Source organism: Hyla sarda, chromosome 9 (genome assembly GCF_029499605.1).
Source record: "Hyla sarda isolate aHylSar1 chromosome 9, aHylSar1.hap1, whole genome shotgun sequence".
Lineage (NCBI taxonomy): Eukaryota > Metazoa > Chordata > Amphibia > Anura > Hylidae > Hyla > Hyla sarda.
In genome coordinates, this window is record NC_079197.1 from 169,287,775 (window position 1) to 169,309,973 (window position 22,199).

General features: G+C 42.7%; 1 protein-coding gene across 4 annotated transcripts in view; it reads left to right on the forward strand.

Annotated features, from left to right (window-relative positions):
* TNXB (tenascin XB) overlaps window positions 1-22,199 on the forward strand; it is a 108,995-nt gene that overhangs the window by 39,060 nt on the left and 47,736 nt on the right. For 2 of the 4 annotated variants that reach the window (XM_056538665.1, XM_056538666.1), the window contains exons 3-8: window positions 284-2,656; window positions 3,628-3,752; window positions 7,155-7,305; window positions 9,294-9,557; window positions 13,762-16,323; window positions 20,533-20,613. In XM_056538665.1, the coding sequence (XP_056394640.1) occupies window positions 284-2,656; window positions 3,628-3,752; window positions 7,155-7,305; window positions 9,294-9,557; window positions 13,762-16,323; window positions 20,533-20,613 (5,556 nt within the window). The remainder of the gene's footprint in view (window positions 1-283; window positions 2,657-3,627; window positions 3,753-7,154; window positions 7,306-9,293; window positions 9,558-13,761; window positions 16,324-20,532; window positions 20,614-22,199) is intronic. The other 2 variants (XM_056538669.1, XM_056538667.1) reach the window with 2 other exon arrangements.

A 22,199-nucleotide genomic window follows, 5' to 3' on the forward strand; every position in this document is an offset into this window, starting at 1 on the left:
GTGTTTTCTCTTCTTGTAATCACTAAGATGGAAGTGCCTCATCTTAGTAAAGTCGTAAAGTACTATTTCAGTCATGTTCATTGCTGTGCCACCTCTTGTGCGGGGCGGTCACACATCAGGCCCTAATCTTGGTAGCCCTAATCTTGGTAGGTCATCATCTGATCCATGCAGAGAGGTTGACCTCAGATAGTCTGGCCCATCTTTAAATCTATTTCTTAAATTATTTTCTTTCTAGTCATCTTTATAACTTTTTAATTCAAGTCCTATTTTTTGTCTCCCCCAGATGACCCAAGTTTGAAGCCTCCTGACTGTGTCCAGCCAATTGACGATTGCCCTGGAGGTTGTGGGGGTGACGCACGTGGTACCTGTGTGGACGGTCAATGCCAGTGCAAAGATGGCTATATGGGTGACAAATGCCAACTGAAAACATGCCCAGAGGACTGTAATGACCAAGGTCGATGTGTCAAGGGCCGGTGCATCTGCTTTAAGGGATTCTCTGGTGTGTCATGTGGTTTTAAAGCTTGCTCCAACAACTGTAACAGTCATGGACAGTGTGAAGATGGAGTCTGTATTTGTGATTCTGGATTCACCGGGGAAGACTGCAGCTCTAGAACCTGCCCCAGAAACTGTATGAATCAAGGGAAGTGTGAAGAAGGGGTTTGTGTCTGTCATTCGGGATTTTCTGGCCCAGACTGTGCGACGAGGACCTGCCGCAGGAACTGTCTAAATAGAGGAAGATGTGAAGATGGAGTCTGTGTCTGCCCTTCCGGCTTCTCTGGGGAAGACTGCAGCGTAAAAGGCTGCCCCAACAATTGCCAAGGCCGCGGCGACTGTGAAGATGGAGTCTGTGTTTGTGATACTGGATTTACAGGTCCAGACTGTGGTATCAGAACTTGTCTTAATGACTGCAAAGGCAATGGCCGATGTGAAGACGGGGTTTGTGTTTGTGACAGTGGGTTTTATGGAGAGGATTGTTCATATAAAGCCTGTCCTGAGGACTGTAATGAGCAGGGTCAATGCATTGCCGGGAAGTGTATATGTGAGCCTGGATTTGTTGGTCTAGATTGTGGAATCAGGGTTTGCTCTGAAGAGTGCGAGAAACGTGGCCGATGTGAAGATGGAGAATGCATTTGTAATCCAGGGTTCACTGGACCTGATTGTGATATCAGGACTTGTCCCAATGACTGTAACAACCAGGGCCAATGTAATGATGGTCAATGTATCTGTTATTCTGGGTACACAGGAGTGGACTGCAAATTCCGATCCTGCCCCAACAAATGTAACAATCGAGGCCGGTGTGAAGATGGAGTATGTATCTGTAATTCTGGATTTTCCGGACCAGATTGTGGGTCTAAAGCTTGTCCAAAGAACTGTAGTGGAAATGGACAGTGTAATAATGGCAAGTGCATCTGCAATCCTGGATTCGCTGGGCCAGTTTGTGGGATCAAAGCATGTCCAGCTGAATGCACTAGACATGGTCGGTGTGTGAGGGGAACGTGTATCTGCTCCCCGGGATACACAGGAGTGGACTGCAGCATCAGAACTTGTCCCAAGAACTGTCACGACAGAGGTCGTTGTGAAGGTGGAGTGTGCTTCTGTGAGTCTGGATATACGGGTCTAGACTGTGGCACTAAAACGTGTCCCAATAATTGCTATGATCGGGGCCACTGTGAAGATGGAGCATGCATTTGCGATTATGGATTTACAGGTGAAGACTGCGGTACTAGGACATGTCCAAATGACTGCCACAATCAGGGCCGGTGTGATGATGGAGTTTGTATTTGTGAACCTGGATACACAGGTCAAGATTGTCAATCTAGAACCTGTCCCAATGACTGTCACAGGCGGGGTAAGTGTGAAGATGGAAAATGTGTCTGTGACTTGGGATATACTGGTCTAGATTGCGGTTCTAGAACTTGTCCCAAAGACTGTAATAACCAAGGTCGGTGTGAAGATGGTCAGTGTATTTGTGATTCCGGTTATACCGGCACAGACTGCGGAGCTAGAACATGTCCAGATGACTGCAATGACCGTGGTACATGTGATGATGGAAAGTGCGTCTGTTACCAGGGATATAGTGGACCTTACTGTGAGTCAAGAGCGTGTCCCAATGACTGCCACAAACGGGGCTATTGTGATGATGGGATATGCCAGTGTGATCCTGGATACACTGATATAGACTGTGGACTTAAAACCTGTCTGAATGAATGCTCAAACCAAGGCCAGTGTGACGATGGAGTGTGCACGTGTGATTCTGGGTACACTGGTCCAGACTGCAGCTCTAGAACATGTCCAGAGAACTGTCATAACCAAGGAAGATGTGATGATGGCAAATGTGTCTGCAATCCGGGATTTTCAGGTTGGAACTGTGGATCTAGAACTTGTCCAGACAACTGCCGTGCCCATGGACGCTGTGAAGATGGTGTCTGTGTCTGCAGTCCTGGATACACGGGACCAGATTGTGGCTCTAAAGCCTGTCCTAGAAACTGTAACAATAATGGACAGTGCGTGAATGGGAAATGTGTTTGTAATGCTGGTTACATCGGGCCGGTCTGTGGAGCCAAGAACTGTCCGGGAAACTGCAATGGACGAGGAAAATGTACAAATGGTGTCTGCGTATGTAAGAAGGGTTTCAGTGGTCCCGATTGCTCCTTGGGTAAGTACAAAGATGGGAAAAAAATAAAAGAATTTTTGTGTCTGTACTAGATGGACTGGATGTCATATAGGACACTATTTTTTAGTTTTTTGTTTTTTTACATATTTTACATTTATTTTAGCAATTGTCTCAAACAAGATTAATACCTAGGTCTTTGGGATAATTATTAGGAAATATATAGAGTAAACGTCCCCATATCTACCCATATCAGGTCAAGCCTTACTTTAGATGGGACCCTGTGCAGTATCTTACATTTTTGCCCCTTCCCCAACACAAGGAATCCTGCCATACAGTATACACAGTCCTGGTGCAAGGATTTTTGCCACCCTAGGCAAAAGCACATTTTGCTGCCCCTTGACCTCACCCATTGGCTCCTCTCTTTGGCACACTCCACCTTAATTCTGGGGTGACACACTAACAAACCCCCTCTCCCTGTAATCTCCTTACTACTGGGGTGACACACTGTAGCAAACACCCTCCTCATGTAATCTCCTTACTACTGGGGTGACACATTGTAACAAACCCCCACCTCGTGTAATTCCCTTACTACTGTGGGGGGCGGGGGGGTTTGCTGAATGGGCGGGTGCTTCAAATGCTGGTTAACTTTATTGCTGCGGGCAGAGCGGTGCCCCCATCAAGAATGCACTATTTTGCCTATAGGCAGAGCCGGCCCCGGGTATACATATAACCACACCATACAATGCCAAACTATAAGATCTGGTGTAACAATAACAATGCCATACATTGACCAAAAAACATTGACCACCAAAAATGTATTGAAAATGAAATCATAAAATATAAATTCTAAAAATCTCAAATAATGTATCTCTACGGCTAATAGCTCCAAACACGCCTTAGGCACCAGACCATCTATAGCGCCCCCTTTAGCAGATTGCACATTCCTGAGGTTGACCATGAATGTAATGAACATTAGTCCCCCAAAATGTTATGATGCTTTCGATGTTTTGTAGAAGCAACAGAAGTGTATGAAGTCACCGGCCTACGTGTGATCTCACAAGAAGAGTCAGCTGTCACCTTGGAGTGGGACCAGCCTCAATCCACCCCTGACTCATATGACATCATTCTCAAAGCCAAGGTAAGACAATAAGCATTGGACCACAGTTTGGTGGCGATCAGGCCTCTCATCACTGCAGGAGAGCTCTGAGGATGTACAGGGACTCAACCTGACAGGACTGTAGGAGCATATCCTGTACTGGGACATCACACAATATATTTCATATAAAGGTATAATCCCCCCTCCCAAAGTTTAACATCAATGGGGGCTCATGGATTATAAATCTCTTCCTCACTTTAGCCTCTCAAATGTACACAGAGGTATAAAAGATGGAGGATGGGTGAGGAGTGAGGAAGTCTAAGGTTCCTTCAATATTAGTCAAATGAAGGCCCTGGTGGAGATACCTAATGTTTCTTTGAACAATTTAGGAATTTTCCGGGATGTGTATAGATATACTGTATATATAATTATTTTTTATTTTTATTATTTTTTTATTTTTTATTTTGTTCATACAAAATAGAAGGTTGCAGCAGCACTCTTGGTCAAAAAATGGAGGCTCTTAGCCGATTTTATGATCATAACGTGTCCCCCACGCAGAGGCGGCCTCACTTTGGATGGGACCCTAAAACGCTCACTCTACTCACCTCTGCTGGGCATATAGCCTTTGACTGAGTGAGTAGAGTGAGTGCATTAGGGTACCGTCCGAAATCAGGCCGCCTCCGTGTGGTGGATCATACCATGTTTTGATCATAAAATGCTTAAAGCCTTAAAGGAAACCAATTTTTTTTTTTTTTTTAATCAACTGGTGCCAGAAAGTTAAACAGATTTGTAAATTACTTCTATTACAAAAATCTTAATCCTTCCAGTACTTATTAGCTGCTGAATACTACAAGGAAATTCTTTTCTTTTTGGAACACAGAGCTCTCTTCTGACATCATGACCACAGTGCTCTCTGCTGACACCTTTGTTCATTTAAGAACTGTTTAAAGTAGGAGAAACTCCCCATAGAAAACATATGCTGCTCTGGACAGTTCCTAAAATGGACAGAAATGTCAGCAGAGAGCACTGTGCTCGTGATGTCAGCAGAGAGCTCTGTGTTCCAAAAAGAAAAGAATTTCCTCTGTAGTATTCAGCAGCTAATAAGTACTGGAAGGATTAAGATTTTTAGAATAGAATAGAAGTAATTTACAAATCTGTTTAACTTTCTGGCACCAGTTGATAAAAAAAAAAAAAGTTATCCACCGGAGTACCCCTTTAATTTTTTGAACAAGCTGCTGCAACCTTCTTTTCTGTGTACTTTGTATTTGCCACAGCAGCGTGCACCCGTGTATCAGGTAGTTGTGCTTTGGTTCCGGGTTTAACCTGACCCACCACTTGGCCAGAAGATCCTTCAGTCGGCTCAGGTTCTAACACAGTGGTCTCAAACTGTGGTCCTCCAGATGTTGCAAAACGTGATTTATGGCGTGACTGTGACGCGCGGCTCCGCCTCCAAAACTGACTACACGCGTAGGGCTGCTGTGGGAAAGCCCCATATGTATAGGGATCAAGGAATGCGCAGCGTGAAATACACTCCGTATACGCCAGATGGGAACGCACCCTTAAACAGTGTCTCTTGCTTTGTCCTGGGTGACTTGGGCAGCCTATTGATTTGTATGAACACAATGGGGGAGATTTATCAAAACCTGTGCAGTTGCCCATAGCAACCAATCAGAGCGCTTCTTTCATTTTTAAAGAGGCCTGTGAAAAATGAAAGAAACAATCTGATTGGTTGCTATGGGCAACTGCACTGCTCTTCCTCTACTCAGGTTACCCAATGTAATAACTAATTTCTCCTGTGGTGGCACTGCAGGAAAAACGAACACTTAGGGGGAGGTTTATCAAAACCTGTCCAGAGGAAAAGTCACTGAGTTTCCCATAGCAACCAATCAGATCGCTTCTTTCATTTTAAAGAGGCCTTTTCAGAAATGAAGAAGCAATCTGATTGGTTGCTATGGGCAACTCAGCAACTTTTCCTCTGGACAGGTTTTGATAAATCTCCCCCTTTGTCATCAGTTTATTGTCAAGGGACCCTTCTAACTAGTAAGGATTGAGAAAGAACCCCTTACATTTCCAAACATAAAGGTTGACATTTATCATTGTCTTTAGGCTGCATTCACACTTCGTTTTTACATTATGGGTGCCGGATCTGGCTGGGGGAGGGCCACACTGGGCGCTCCCGTACCCCAGCCGGACCAACGCTGAACTCCATTTATTTTAATGAGCCGACCGGAGTCAAACGGTGACTCCGGTCGGCTCATTTTTGACCCGTATGCGGTTTCCTGACCGGACCTAAAACCATGGTATAGTACGGTTTAAGGTCCGGTCACAAAACCGGATACGGGTCAAAAATGAGCCGACCGGAGTCAAACCAGGCTCTCCCGTACCCCAGCCGGATCCGGCACCCGTAATGTAAAAACGAGGTGTGAATGCAGCCTTAGACTGTTTCTTGTGTCTAGAAAAGGTGCAAAAAAGGCACAAACAGGGTTTATTTGCGCCTTTTTTGCGCCTTTTGGTTTACACATTTCTGCTGATTTTGAGTGGCAATCCACTGATTTTTGTCAATACACATGATATGGAAGGGTTTTATGAACGGCGCCTTTTTGTGAAAAGGCACAAAAAAAGGTGCAAAGTCACTGAAAAGTCCCTAAAGCTACACCAGCCCAGACTTAGCTTAGCTTTATGGTGTGTGTGAAGAGTGAAATTTCAGAAAATGTGACCTGCACAAAATTAATCAAATGCTCTGTGACCATTTAAAAAATTTGGTGCTCGTACACATCACCAGCACACAAAAAAAGGTGTAGAAAAATGCTTCACTTACACCTACAATGATAAATGCTTCACTTACACCTACAATGATAAATGCTTCACTTACACCTACAAGGATAAATGCTTCACTTACACCTACAATGATAAATGCTTCACTTACACCTACAATGATAAATGCTTCACTTACACCTACCCTACAATGATAAATGCTTCACTTACACCTACAAGGATAAATGCTTCACTTACACCTACAATGATAAATGCTTCACTTACACCTACAATGATAAATGCTTCACTTACACCTACAATGATAAATGCTTCACTTACACCTACAATGATAAATGCTTCACTTACACCTACAAGGATAAATGCTTCACTTACACCTACAAGGATAAATGCTTCACTTACACCTACAATGATAAATACTTCACTTACACCTACAATGATAAATGCTTCACCTACACCTACAATGATAAATGCTTCACTTACACCTACAATGATAAATGCTTCACTTACACCTACAATGATAAATGCCGGTCAAAGTGCACTTATCCTGTATGGTTGGAGAGTTACCCCAGTCGGACACGGGTTCATTATGAACTGGACAACATTTTTAATGGTTACATTTTTTGACGGCTATTTTCACATGTATTTTATCCTCAACATGATTCAATACAGAAGGAAAATGGTGCCATATCCAATAACATCGATGGTTCCTTGACCACATATCGTCAGACCGGCCTTGCACCAGGAGAAGAATATGTCGTAAACATCCAACCTCGGAAAGGCTCAACACTGGGGCCCGAAACATCTGTAACAGCCAAAACAAGTGAGTACAGTATAGACATGAGTCAGTATAATGCCTAAAAGACTGATGGGGTACAAAGAAGTCAACGGAGCAAACGCAGGCCCAACCATAAGCTTCGTACAATGTGTCAACCTGACATATGCCAGGACCTGTATTTCTCGTTGTCAGGCTAATTGGTAGAATGCAATGTGTTCCACAGTTAAATCTTTATTGGTGGAAATATTGGATCCATCCAAAATAGCTTGGATTGGCCGCCCAGGCTTTTGGAAAAATATATGAATGAAGCAAAACAGAAGAAAATATTTGGATAAAGACTTACATTTTGGCCACCTGAAGCTGTGTTTGCAGAAATACACATGGGCGCCAATGTGACTTCTTATTTATTTAATAAAACCAATTCTAAAGTGACAAAACTGGAGTATTCTTATGTATGTTATTCGAATCAGCAGTAAGGCTTCCATACACATTAGTCAAAGGTTGTCAGAGCTTGAGGATCTTGGTAGCACTGGCTCCCGACTCTCCCCGATAGATGATGTATGGTAGAGTTGGACATATGGATTTTAACCACACCAGAGCTGTCTGTCAGTGGCTTATTGTAAACCCGACATGTTTTGACGGGTTGTGCGCCTGATTAACTCTCCATTTTACTGAGAAAACCTGAAAAAGGGGAGTGGCCACCGGGAAAGTGGGTGTGGTGGCTGAAAAAGGGCGTGTCCCCAACTTTTTCACCAAAACCCAACATATTTACTAAGGTTTCCACAGAAAATGTAGTTGATTTGAGCTGAGAAAAACCAGACAGATCAGAGCATGTGTTATAAAAAAAAAGCAAAGTGTAGGGAAAAGTGCAAAATGTAGGGAAAGTGCAAAATGTAGGGAAACATTAGTAAATACTGTGGGGGAAAAATTTAAGGGAATTAAAACCCACAAAGAAAACTCCACTCCACTCTTGGTAAATCAGGGCCAATGTGTAAAAACAACTTCAGGGGAGGTATCCAGATCCCATAGAGATAGCAGCAGTAGTATATAGATAGAGCTGAGGGGAGGTGTTTAACTACTATTCATCCTGAACCCATAGAGATAGCAGCAGTATACAGATAGACCTGGAGGGGATGTGTATAACTACTATATATACTCATCCTATAGAGATATCAGGAGTGTACAGATCTTGGTGGGGAGGGGTCTAGGAGCTAGCACGAGGGGATCTGCTTGGTGATATTGTCATCCTGTAGTCCACAAGAGGTAAGAGTCTGGCATCTTGTTGTAATTATTAGGCACTTTATACAAAAAACAATAAGTAAGTGCTAGGGATGTGCGCTACAACCTAACTTTTATTAGATATGAATGATAAAAAAAGATTTTTTTGAAAAGCAACACAGTGTCCAAGTGTTATAAAGTATCAGGCCAAATTAGGCACTGGAAGATTTGGAGAGTCAGACCGGTGATCACATGACCAAGTAAGGCTGGGTTCACACTACGTTTTCTCCCATACGGGAGCGCATACGGCAGGGGGGAGCTAAAAGCTTGCGCTCCCGTATGTCACCGTATGCGCTCCCGTATGTCATTCATTTCAATGAGCCGACCGGAGTGAAACGTTCGGTCGGCTCATTTTTGCGCCGTATGCGCTTTTACAACCGGACCTAAAACTGTGGTCAACCACGGTTTGAGGTCCGGTTGTAAAAGCGCATACGGCGCAAAAATGAGCCGACCGGACCGAACGTTTCACTCCGGTCGGCTCATTGAAATGAATGACATACGGGAGCGCATACGGTGACATACGGGAGCGCGAGCTTTTAGCTCCCTCATGTCGTATGCGCTCCCGTATGGGAGAAAACGTAGTGTGAACCCAGCCTAAGAGTAGTGAAACACCTAGATGCAGCTCTGCTGGAATAAAACAAATGGCTCGGTATGACTAGAGACAGTCAGTGTGTATGATATGGGTAAAAAAGAAGAAGCGTGCTTCCTTATGATTGCCTTGTTTAATGATGCCTTTGTCGTGTCCTTTCTTTTAGAGATTGAGACGCCACGTGGATTCCGCGTGGTCGAAGTCACCTCTTCTGCTTTACTCCTAAGATGGGACAAGCCTCAGTCTCTTCCTGATCGATACATTGTGACCCTCATTCTCCAAAATGGGAAGGAAAGGAAACTGAGGGTCGCTGGAAAGGGAGATAGGATCAAATTAACCGGCCTGGATGAGGGCACGGAATACAGAGTCCTTCTGAGGGCTGAGAAAGGACAGGAGCAGAGCCAAGATACCGAGACCACCGGAACTACAGGTGAAACAAGGAGGGTAGAGGGGACGGGTGAGAGGTAGAGTGGAACGTATGGCTGCAACCAATGGGTGTGTGACATAACTACAAGTCAAGAGCGTGACTGAGACCTGAGAATCATGTCTGACTATATTAACCCCATATAACCCATCTTTCTGATTCCAGGGGCAAGTTCCTAATGGACATTTAAGAGAGACTAATCTTCTAATTGACTTCTCTTTGCAGGTATTCATTTACAGGCCGGGCGGTTCCAACCACTACGTATAATACTTTGACTATGTATACTGGCAATGAGATAGATGAAATTTTATACTGAATGTGATCACTAGACATAAAGAAGCACCTGAATGGATATTTTGCAGTTTCATCGCACAGTGGTTCCCACCATTCTGGTACTTCTTTCTGTTAAAAAAGATGGAAAAGAAATGTTGAGTATAAGCTGGCATGTCAGGGTCAACCTGTACTGAGTTAGGCCTCCTGTATCCCCCCGATCTCTTGAGTGGGGCCTATCTTTTACCTTGGAGTGCTTCGGAGGGCTCATAGGTAGGTGACACGCCCGGTTAAGGAGATCAGAGTGGGGGGTCCCAATGGTCGGAGCTAGGGGATACATTTTATTCCCTGTATACCTCCTTTAATTAATGGTGCTCACAATTCAGTTCCTTCATAAAGCACAGTCATGAACCTGTTCTTGCCACCCAATAGCAAAGGGGATTGAACCAACTGGTGCCCCTTTCTCCAAGGGACCTATTGAGCCATATGATCTGTTTGTATGATATGTATGCTCTCGATTAAACCAGAAAAAATTTACCCATGAAAGGGGTTTTCCAGGGAAGACCCATTGATGGCCTATCCTGGGGAGCTGTGAGCCGGGTGCCAACATGCAGCACACCCATCAATCAACTGTTCTGCATAGCTGCACCACCTGAATGTAAACATTGTATAAAGCCAGAAGACTCAACTCCATCCATTGTGTACATGCTGTTCTGCTGGTCAACTGTGGGGATGTCATCAATAAGTTTCCCTGAAAAGCCCCTTTAAGGAAATGTGAAAGGTCCATTTAGAGCATGCAAAGTTATTGATGGTGAGTTGGGGGTAGGTCTAGGAAACAAAGTGCTGAAGGTTGGATGATCCTCATGATATACAGAAACATAGAAAGGCAGATATCTGTGTCATATAGTAGTGACAAAATGTAAAACACTCAAATAACCAGGAATATACTGTACTCACCAAATCCCTTTAATGGTGCATGGAAAGGTCAGAATCAAATGCAAGTCACTACTGGGTAGCTCAATGGGAATGGTCTTCAATTGCAGTGGATTCTGGTGGAAATCAAACCTAAGGCCCCTTTCACACTATAAAATTGATCCGTTAAAAGATCTGTTGTAAACATCCGTTAGAAAAGCTTTAAAAACGGTTGTTAAACATCCGTTACAAAATCCCATTCAAGTCTATGGGATTTTTTGATTATCCGTTATGACCCGTTATAGCCCGTCATGAATAACGGATGTTAGTTGTGACGGAAGAAAAAATGGCACATGCACAAATTTTTCTTCCGTCACAAGAAACGGGTAAATTAACGGCCGTTATTTTTAACCTTGAAGTCTATGGCAAACGGGTGAGCCTTTATGTCATCTGTTTGCACCTGGTTTATAATATCCGCTATTACTTCTGAGCATGCTCAGAAGAGGTGACATCAGCAGACTCCTGCAGTGATGAGGGACTACTACTACTCCCATCAGGCTTGTTTCCATGATGGGAGTAGTAATTCCCCAGCTGCGGGAGTCTGCCGGTGGCTGGGGTGGCAAGATTAGTGTTTGTACTACTACCATCATAGAAAAGAATCTGTTCCATTATGGGGGTTGTAGTACAGGGGCTGAGGGATTGATCGCACCGGGTCTCACTTCTTAGTTATCAAACAGGAGAGCAGGCGGCATGCTCCGCTCCCCTGCGATGTACGATGTATTTTACTTTCATTTTTAAATTCCCCACCGGGAGCCCTGAATGTCGGGTACTGTGGAGCCATTCAGGGCTCCCAGCGGGGTTTTCAAATAGAAGCACTGCGGTGGGGAAAGATATATAGAATCGCTGGGGGGGGGGGTATATGTCTGGCCCCCACAGCGCTTCTATATATCTTGCCCCCCGCAGTGCATTTATATATGTACCCCCCGCAGCGCATTTATATATGTACCCCCCCACAGCGCATTTATATATGTTCCCCCCCGCAGCACATTTATATATGTTCCCCCCACAGCGCATTTATATATGTTCCCCCCACAGCGCATTTATATATGTTCCCCCCCCCCCAGCACATATATATTCCCCCTGCAGCGCTTTCATAAGCCCCCAGCAGCACTATGAATGAAAAGTATTCTACAGCAGCGCACCTGGCCGGCGCGATGTGCTGCTGAAAGAATACTTTTCATTGAAAGCGCTGCGAAGGCATATGATTATAGAAGTACTGTGGGGGCCAGACATATGGATATATTTCTGACCCCTGCAGTGCATCTATATACAGATGCCGCTGCAGAGCTATGAATGACCAAGTATTCTTTCAGCAGTGCATCGCGACAGCCAGCTGCGATGCTGAAGAATACTTTATATTCATAGCGCTGCCGGGGGCTTATGATAGCGCTGCAGGGGGAATACATATATGCGCTGCGGGGGGAACATATATAAATGCGCTGCGGGGGGGGGGGGGGGGGGGCAAGATATATAGAAGCATTGTGGGGGCCAGACATATACTCCCCCCCCCCCAGCGATTCTATATATCTTTCCCCACCGCAGCACCTTCTATTTGAAAACCCGCCAGGATCCCTGAATGGCTTCTTAGTACCAGCCATTCAGGGCTCCCAAAGGGGAATTTAAAAATAAAAGTGGATACACACGATGCATCGCAGGGGAGGGGAGCATGCCGCCCGCTCCCCTGTTTAATAACTTCTAATCGCATTGGGTCTCAGAAGTGAGAACTGGTGCAATCAATCCCTCAGCCCCTGTACTACAACCCCCATCATGGAACAGAGTCTGTTACATGATGGGGGTTGTAGTACAAACACTAATGTAGCCTCCCCAGCCACCTGGCAGACTCCCGCAGCCGGGGAACTACTTCTCCCATAATGGAAACATGTCTGTTCCATGATGGGAGTAGTAGTAGTCCTGGCTGTGGGAGTCTGTAGGCAGAGGTGTTAAAACGGCCGTACATGAGGGATGTTATAACGGGTCATGTCTATTTCATCCCTTATTATACATCCATTTTTACACAGAAAATGGATGTTTAAAGGGGTACTCTGCCCCCTAGACATCGTATCCCCTATCCAAAGGATAGGGGATAAGATGTCAGATCGCCGGGGTCCCGCCGCTGGGGACCCCCGCAATATAGCAAGCAGCACCCACCTGTAACTGTTTCCGGAAGCACTGGAGGATCTCAGGCTAATTCCTCCCGACCACGGGGACAGAAGATCATGATGTCAATGCAAGTCAATGCAAGTCTATGGGAGGGGGCGTGACAGCCTTCACGTCCCTCCCATAGACTTGCATTGAGGGGGCGGGGTGCTATATTGTGGGGGTCCCCAGCGGCGGGACCCCAGTGATCTGACATCTCATCCCCTATCCTTTGGATAGGGGATAAGATGTCTAGGGACGGAGTACCCCTTTAATAAAGGGATGAATACTCCTAGTGTGAAAGGAGCCTAAGCAGACACATTCACCATACTGGTTCGCTCGGTTGTATTGAGTCATTGAGCAAAAAATGTGGTGCATAGAACTGCTTGGGTGAGATTGTGACCAGAATACACTAAGTGCAACGACCCTTCCATGTAAAATATTTTTTTATTGTAATACCTGTAATATTGTAATTTTTTTTTATAAGTACCTAATACCTTCCTGGTTATTGTTTACTATACTATACGGTGCCCATATTCGCTTCTTTATGTTTCTGTAAAAATTATGTGGAACTGTTTAGGTATTGTGATATAATCTAAGGGTTTTTAGAAGATCAATTAAGCTGCCGATTTGCTAAATCCAAGTGTATTTTTATTACAGCAGATTCATCAAGAGTAAGACTAATATATTTCAGTTTCCTCCGAAATTGTATTGTCATTTTTTTTTTTTAGGAATGGGCCAACATGACTTTGAGCTTTCAGTATTGTCTTATCTCTTAAATTCACTTATTATTCACTATAACTCTCATCTTCTTAATTTGGTGCTTTATTAGCTGGAGAAGAACGGAAACGTCTGACTGTGGTGGAGAAACACGTAGTGCATGGACCAGTCGAGAGCTCTCACACACATGATACTTCGGTGAATTTAGAGACTTCAAAACTGGAAGATAAATATCCCCCTACGTTGCCTAGAAAGGGGCTCCCACATTCAAGGGAACAGGAAGAGGAAATTATAGAAACAATTACAGATAAACAAAAAGACATTAATGTATTACGCACCAAAAATATCACAACTATTATCACGACTATATATGAAACACGTTGGAGCAAAGGAAGCTCAGTAGATACCTACCATGAACATGAGGACTCAGAGTATCCCTCAAAAATGCCAACAAATAGACAAGATGAAGAGGTCATCACTAGAATGAAGGGAGAGGAGGACTTAATTAAGGTAAAGCCATTGGACAGTAGGGACAATTTACCAGATACGATGAGGACGTGGACAATCACAAGGAAAAGGAACATCACACAATTTGAACCATCAAAAAGAAAAAATCCTATCCACATGTATGAGGGCGAGCCAGAATTATCAGAAGAATTACACACAACCACTAGGCGCCAACCTAAAGGGCATATTACACGCGGTGGACGATTGCCCAATACATCCACTGTTGCCAAAAAGCTTTTGGAGTTTGATTCCTTTAAAAGCCAAGTCGTAGCAAAGCCATCTACAGGTCATTCAGAGAGTGCATCACAAAAAGATGATATTCCCCATAAAGTGGCATATTCTGGACATGAGGATATTACAGATAATTTAAAAAGTGAGGTCACCCCAGAAACATCAACAGAAAGTTATTTAGAACCCGTTCCCTTAGGTGTTAAAGGAGATGAAGACATGGACGATCTCACAGACCCAACAAACCCCAGAAAGCGTTTCACAACACATGTCAGGGTTAATACCATTGTTAATGTTTCCAGAAAAAAAAATGAAGGTAGAGAGGAGAACAATGAAATGCATAATGACACAACCAGTGTGAAAGGACATGTACGCCAACCGCTACCATCATCAAAACCCAAGAACCAAACTAAAATATGGAGCCCACAAATAAAGGCTGTAATTGAGAACCTGCCGGAAAAGTTGTCTATGTATAATGGGACATTTATTCAGCGATTAGAAAGCTACCTTCGAGCCACATCTTACCCTCTCCGGGGCAACCAGACTGTTGAATCTGTGGCCAAGGCAATTTTTATGTACTTGGTAAAATGGAAACCTCATAGTTTTACAGGCATGGTGTATGATCGTCTTCCTCAAAAGACACCTGGAGCCACCATAGAACCAGAACCTGTAGGGGCATCTCGATTACAAGGCACCAAAACTGATAACAGATATGGTGTCCAAACAAGGGGTGAATCACAGGAGCAGGACAGTTTGGAGAGAAGGTCAGATTCAACTAGGACAGTATCCATTGTTCCCAATATAGAGACTCTTGGAAGGGTTGAAGCTGCTGGAGAAATAAATGTTCCAATGATAGTAACAGTGGATAAATATAGGGCTGTCACAAGAGAGGTAGATGAAAACCTAAATAACATTGGTAGGGCCCCTGACTCAAAAGACAACATAAAAAGTGGAGATGAGGGGGACTCATCAAAAACTTCCATACCAACAACCGATAAAAGTACAGTGCCAAAAAAGAAAGTACCTCCCCCAAAAAAGGTGACTACACCAAAGCAAAAAGTAGAAGATAGAACAGGAAAGCAAACACTGAAAGACAGATCAGACATTCAAGTAGAAGTTGGGACAATTTCATCAGAATATGAAATTTCAAGGAGAACTATTTTGGAAAGCAACAGTAAAGAACCCAAACAGAAAACCCCTTCTGAATCCAAAACGGGGAGTGGTGCGGTGAATACTGGCGATATACTTAGTGGTCATGGAGATGACAAACAAGAACGTGGCACTAATCGACCTCCGCTAGTTCATGAAAGTGATCCAGGATTTGTAACAGATCAAATTGCAAAGGAGTATTTACCTTCTCACAGCAAACCATTCCAAGAAAAGACAGGTGATGATCGTGTACCTCCTAGAACACAACCAAGTAGCCCTAAAAAAAAGTACCCCTATAAACCACCTAAAGTCCATGAGGTAGAGAGGGATGGAACTGTCCACAAAGTGCCGGTAGAGGGGATTATGCCAAACAGTCAGATTCCAACACAAGAGACAACACAAGTCACGGAAGAGACCTCCAGGACAGAAGACAAGTCTCTAGTGATCAAAAATATCCTAGGATCTGGAGAAGAGACAGGCACCATACAAAGTCCTATTGTTCTAAAGGTTCCAAGTCCTGGTGCTCTAGGAAGGCCCAGCATACAACAACGAAATCCCACTAGCCTTGTAATATCATTAGAAGGTCTTGGGTTCATATGGGATAACGTAGTCATCATATATAGTCCATGGCCACCTGCTGCCGGAGCAACTCCTCGTCAAATTGAGGTGGAAAGAGGAGTCAGGCAGGTTGAAATCAGAGATCTAGTCCCAGGAACTAGCTACAGACTTGATCTCCATGGGATGCTGAGGGGCCGCTCATCCAAGTCCTACTCACTGGTGGCTGACACAGGTACTGGGCAAGCTAGCTTATAGGAAGCAAGGGGGGGGGGGGGGTTGTAAGAACTTTACTCTGGGTTATGTAAGAACTCTACTGGCTGCCTACTGGCCTAACTTTTTCTTTGCCCAACTATATCTTTATGGGGTAATGCCACACGTAACCAGAATAGGGATTGATCAGTGTGTCTGGGGAGTAGATATGTCCACCATCGTGTGACTTTGGAATTGTGCACTACCCCCACTTCTTTTCACCTTCTTCCTCTTACTTGTTTGGTCTTCCCATAAAACTGGCTTCTTGTGCTTTCTCATATTCCCTCCATCCATGTTTTGTGCCTACTGTTGTAACTTTTTGTAAATGTATTTTTAAAAATCTGGAAAGTTGTGGGGCTACATTTGTTCTTGTTCGTTGGGGGTTCCCCGATTATTAGATCTAGTTTAGATTTAGATCTAAACTTCCATGTTCGATAAAAAATTGCAAAATATAACATAAAATTCCAATAAAAACACAGTTTTAAAAAATTCATCCAACATCCATATTTAAAGGGGTACTTCCCTGGAAAACATTTTATTTTTTAAATCAACTGGTGCCAGAAAGTTAAACAGATTTGTAAATGACTTCTGTTTAAAAATATTAATCCTTCCAGTACTTATCAGCTGCTGTATGCTCCACAGGAAGTTCTTTTCTTTTTGAATCTCCTTTCTGTCTGACCACAGTGCTCTCTGCTGACACCTCTGTCAATTTTAGGAACTGTCCAGAGCAGGATAGGTTTGCTATGGAGATTTGCTATTGGACAGTTCCTAAAATAGAAACATAGAAACAAAGAAACATAGAACGTGTCGGCAGAAAAGAACCATTTGACCCATCTAGTCTGCCCAATATTCTGAATCCTATCAATAGTCCCTGGCCCTATCTTATATGAAGGATAGCCTTATGCATATCCCTATCTTATATGAAGGATAGCCTTATGCCGATCCCTCTTATATGAAGGATAGCCTTATACCTATCCCTATCTTATATGAAGGATAGCCCTATGCTTATCCCTATCTTATATGAAGGATAGCCTTATGCTTATCCCTATCTTATATGAAGGATAGCCTTATGCCTGTCCCTATCTTATATGAAGGATAGCCTTATACCTATCTCTATCTTATATGAAGGATAGCCTTATGCCTATCCCTATCTTATACGAAGGATAGCCTTATGCCTATCCCTGTCTTATATGAAGGATAGCCTTATACCTTTCCCTATCTTATATAAAGGATAGCCTTATGCTTATCCCTATCTTATATGAAGGATAGCCTTATGCCTATCTCTATCTTATATGAAGGATAGCCTTATATCTATCCCTATCTTATATGAAGGATAGCCTTATACCTGGCCCTATCTTATATGAAGGATAGCCTTATACCTGTCCCTATCTTATATGAAGGATAGCCTTATACCTATCTCTATCTTATATGAAGGATAGCCTTATGCCTATCCCTATCTTATACGAAGGATAGCCTTATGCCTATCCCTATCTTATATGAAGGATAGCCTTATGCCTATCCCTCTTATAGGAAGGATAGCCTTATCCCTATCTTATATGAAGGATAGCCTTATGCTTATCCCTATCTTATATGAAGGATAGCCTTATGCTTATCCCTATCTTATATGAAGGATAGCCTTATACCTGTCCCTCTCTTATATGAAGGATAGCCTGATACCTATCCCTCTCTTATATGAAGGATAGCCTTATACCTGTCCCATGCATGCTTAAACTCTTTCACTGTATTTGCAGCGACCACTTCTGCAGGAAGGCTATTCCATGCATCCACTACTCTCTCAGTAAAGTAATACTTCCTGATATTACTGCACAAACCTTTGCCCCTCTAATGTAAAACTATGTCCTCTTGTGGTAGTTTTTCTTCTTTTATAAATGCTCTCCTCCTTTACCGTGTTGATTTACCGTGTTGAAAATGGACAGAGGTGTCAGCAGAGAGCACTGTGGTCAGACCGTAATTTACAAATCTCTTTCACTTTCTGGCCCATTTGATTTACAAAAAATTTTTTTTTACAGTTGAGTACCCCGTTATTTCCACCAAATGTGATAACTGGTTTTTCTACTATAAGCAGTCCTCATTGCAGGCCCATCCTTCCTAACAATCTTTCCTATCCATGTTGAGGACTTTTAGTCCATTTTTACCTGTACATTTTACACTCTTTACACATATTGGTCAAGTGGTGGGGGCAGTTACGTCTTCACATATATGGCAGCAGGTGACTGTATATTTTCAGGGCATACAGTATTGGAGACAAAACACAGGGTCCCCAAGCAATTTATAGAATATGTTTACATGATCCCACAATGGCTACTACTTTCAATATTCATTGCCTCTAAGTGGTCAAAAATGGCTGCTCGAGCTATCTCACTACTGATCAGATTTCTCATGGTGCTAAACAATGGAATTCAGCTATTAATGTTATTTATGAATAGAAATCTATTGGCCATTCGAGGGCAAATCCAGTCACACGGAGCGCAGATTTGAGGAGTGGGGAAGGAGCTGTAGCTTGGAGAAGTTGCCAATTTCAGTCCATGTCACCAATAATAAAGGGGGTTGACTGGTTTAGGAAACACATTTACAATACCTTTTAAGGGTTAACAGAAGATGGTCTCCCTTTATAATCTCTTTCTGGAACAGAAAATGGATACAGAGAGGAGTTCTTCTTTTGGAGGATCCAACATGTCCTGTTGATTTTATTGGACACGTGTAATACTTCATTTCCCCTTTGGTGGCACTTTAGGCAAATTGGACATTGAATCCACAGTGGTCAACATGTGATCAGCTCATTTGCAATGGGAAATTTAAACTGGTCAACCCTTTTAACAAAATTATTTTTCTTATCAAGTTTTGATAAGAATAGGAGAATCAAACCAGACATGTGAGCAGGTTTTTAGGGTTAAATGAAAGGTCATGGGTGTATAGGGCTTTTGACCCTGAGTTCGTACATACCTCACATTATATAATTAACCCCTCCAGCGCTGAGAAATCAAAGTTTGAAAAGATGTGCAAGTTAGGCTTTGGAGTCCACTGGGCGTTCCCCTTGGCTGCTAGAGCCCAGAACAGTTCGGCCCCTTGGACAGTAAGTCACCCCACTGTCAATCAGGGTGTAGAGGAAGTGACCAACACAAAGAGAGGAATAAGTAACTGGTAACCTCCGCTACCCCCTGGTGAACGGGCCGAATTGTGCTGGGCTCTAGCAGCCAAGGGGAACGCCCAGTGGACTCCAAAGCCTAATTTGCATATCTTTTCAAACTCTGATATCTCAGCTCTGGAGGGGTCAGTTATGTAATGTGAGATATGTACGGATTCAGGATCAAAATCCCTATACAGCCATGTCCTTACTATATACCCAGGTAAATGTTACCGTATTGGAGTCGCTCTTTAAATGTTTTTTTTTTCTTATTTATTTTCTTCTGTCCTGTTTCCATCAGTCTGTTGCCTTCTCAACCACTCCCAGATGAATAACACCACAGTTTTACCTCACAGGCCTCTCTCTCCCTCTGCCGCTCGCTGTGTGCTCACCGTATGGCCAATGACACCGCGTCTGACCTGCTGATAACGCCTTTACCCTTCAGGCAATGTGAACGCACCAATGTATATATATATATATCATATTGTTAAAGAATGACGTATGTGTGTGTATGGGAGTACGGCTGGGTACAGATCTGAATCCATTTCAGTGGATATTTTATCCCAGGAATGTATGTATATATATATGTGTGTGCCGTATACGTGTCTGTATGATATATATATTAATGACAGATCTATGTATCTTTGCTTTCTGAGCCACTCTGTCATTATCCCTGTATATGTATATTCTATATTATATATGTATATGATTGCAGTATATGTATGCTATACATAGGCCTAACACTGGTGTATGTATATGTAATATAAAATACTAGTATATATTGTTATGTGTGTATAATCCTAGTAGATGTATACATAGATATATACATACACAACAATATATGTTCACTGCTTTATGGCATGTGCACATGTTCTGCATGTAACATTTTTTTTGGTTCGGCATGGAATTATTAGACATCATATCTTTTCAATATGGGGTTTGACGAAGGGACAGCATGCTTTACATACAATATATAAAAAGTAGAGCTAGGGTGGTGTGATTTAGCAGTTCTTTCTGAGTTAACATTGGTTTTGCCATTACTGACAGCTGCGTTACCCACAACCTCCCAGCCGCACATTGAAGTGACTACTCAGCTTCCATATACAACTGAAGCCACCACAACCAAAGGTAATGTGCCACCAGTTGTGTAAGCTTTGCTTTCGGCTATCTTAGTCATGAGCAATGGCCTTCTATGTAAACATACTTTTTCTATGTAGGCATGCCATCCTTTTCTCTATCGTCTTCATCTATCTTCTATGTTGGCATGTCATCCTTATCTCTATCGTCTTCATCTATCTTCTATGTAGGCATGCCATGCTTATCTCTACCGTCTTCATCTATCTTCTATGTTGGCATGCCATCCTTATCTCTACCATCTTTATCTATCTTCTATGTTGGCATGTCATCCTTATCTCTATCGTCTTCATCTATCTTCTATGTTGGCATGTCATCCTTATCTCTATCGTCTTCATCTATCTTCTATGTTGGCATGTCATCCTTATCTCTATCGTCTTCATCTATCTTCTATGTTGGCATGTCATCCTTATCTCTATTGTCTTCATCTATCTTCTATGTAGGCTTGCCATGCTTATCTCTACCATCTTTATCTATCTTCGATGTTGGCATGTCATCCTTATCTCTATCGTCTTCATCTATCTTCTATGTTGGCATGTCATCCTTATCTCTATCGTCTTCATCTATCTTCTATGTTGGCATGTCATCCTTATCTCTATCGTCTTCATCTATCTTCTATGTTAGCATGTCATCCTTATCTCTATCGTCTTCATCTATCTTCTATGTTGGCATGTCATCCTTATCTCTATTGTCTTTATCTATCTTCTATATTGGCATGTCATCCTTATCTCTATTGTCTTAAACTATCTTTTATGTTGGCATGCCATCTTCATTTCTACCGTCTTCATCTATCTTCTGTGTTGGCATGCCATCTTCATTTCTATCGTCTTCATCTATCTTCTGTTGGCATGCCATCTTCATTTCTATCGTCTTCATCTATCTTCTATGTTGGCATGCCATCTTCATCTTATTCGTCTTCTTCTATCTTTTATGTTGGCATGCCATCTTCATATTATTCGTCTTCTTCTATCGTCTATGTTGACTTGTCATCCTTATCTCTTTCGTCTTCATCTATCTTCTATGTTGGCATGTCATCCTTATCTCTTTCGTCTTCATCTATCTTCTATGTTGGCATGTCATCCTTATCTCTATTGTCTTAAACTATCTTTTATTTTGGCATGCCATCTTCATTTCTATCATCTTCATCTATCTTCTATGTTGGCAGGCCATCTTCATCTTATTCGTCTTCTTCTATCTTCTATGTTGGCATGCCGTCTTTCTCTTATTCATCTTCATCTATCTTTTATGTTGGCATGCCATCTTCATCTTATTCGTCTTCACCTATCTTCTATGTTGGCATGCCATCTTCATCTTATTCATCTTCACCTATCTTCTATGTTGGCAGGCCATCTTCATCTTATTCGTCTTCTTCTATCTTCTATGTTGGCATGCCATCTTCATCTCATTCGTCTTCTTCTATCTTTTATGTTGGCATGCCATCTTCATTTCTATCGTCTACTTCTATCTTTTATGTTGGCATGCCATCTTCATCTTATTCGTCTTCTTCTATCTTCTATGTTGGCATGCCATCTTCATCTCATTTGTCTTCTTCTATCTTTTATGTTGGCATGCCATCTTCA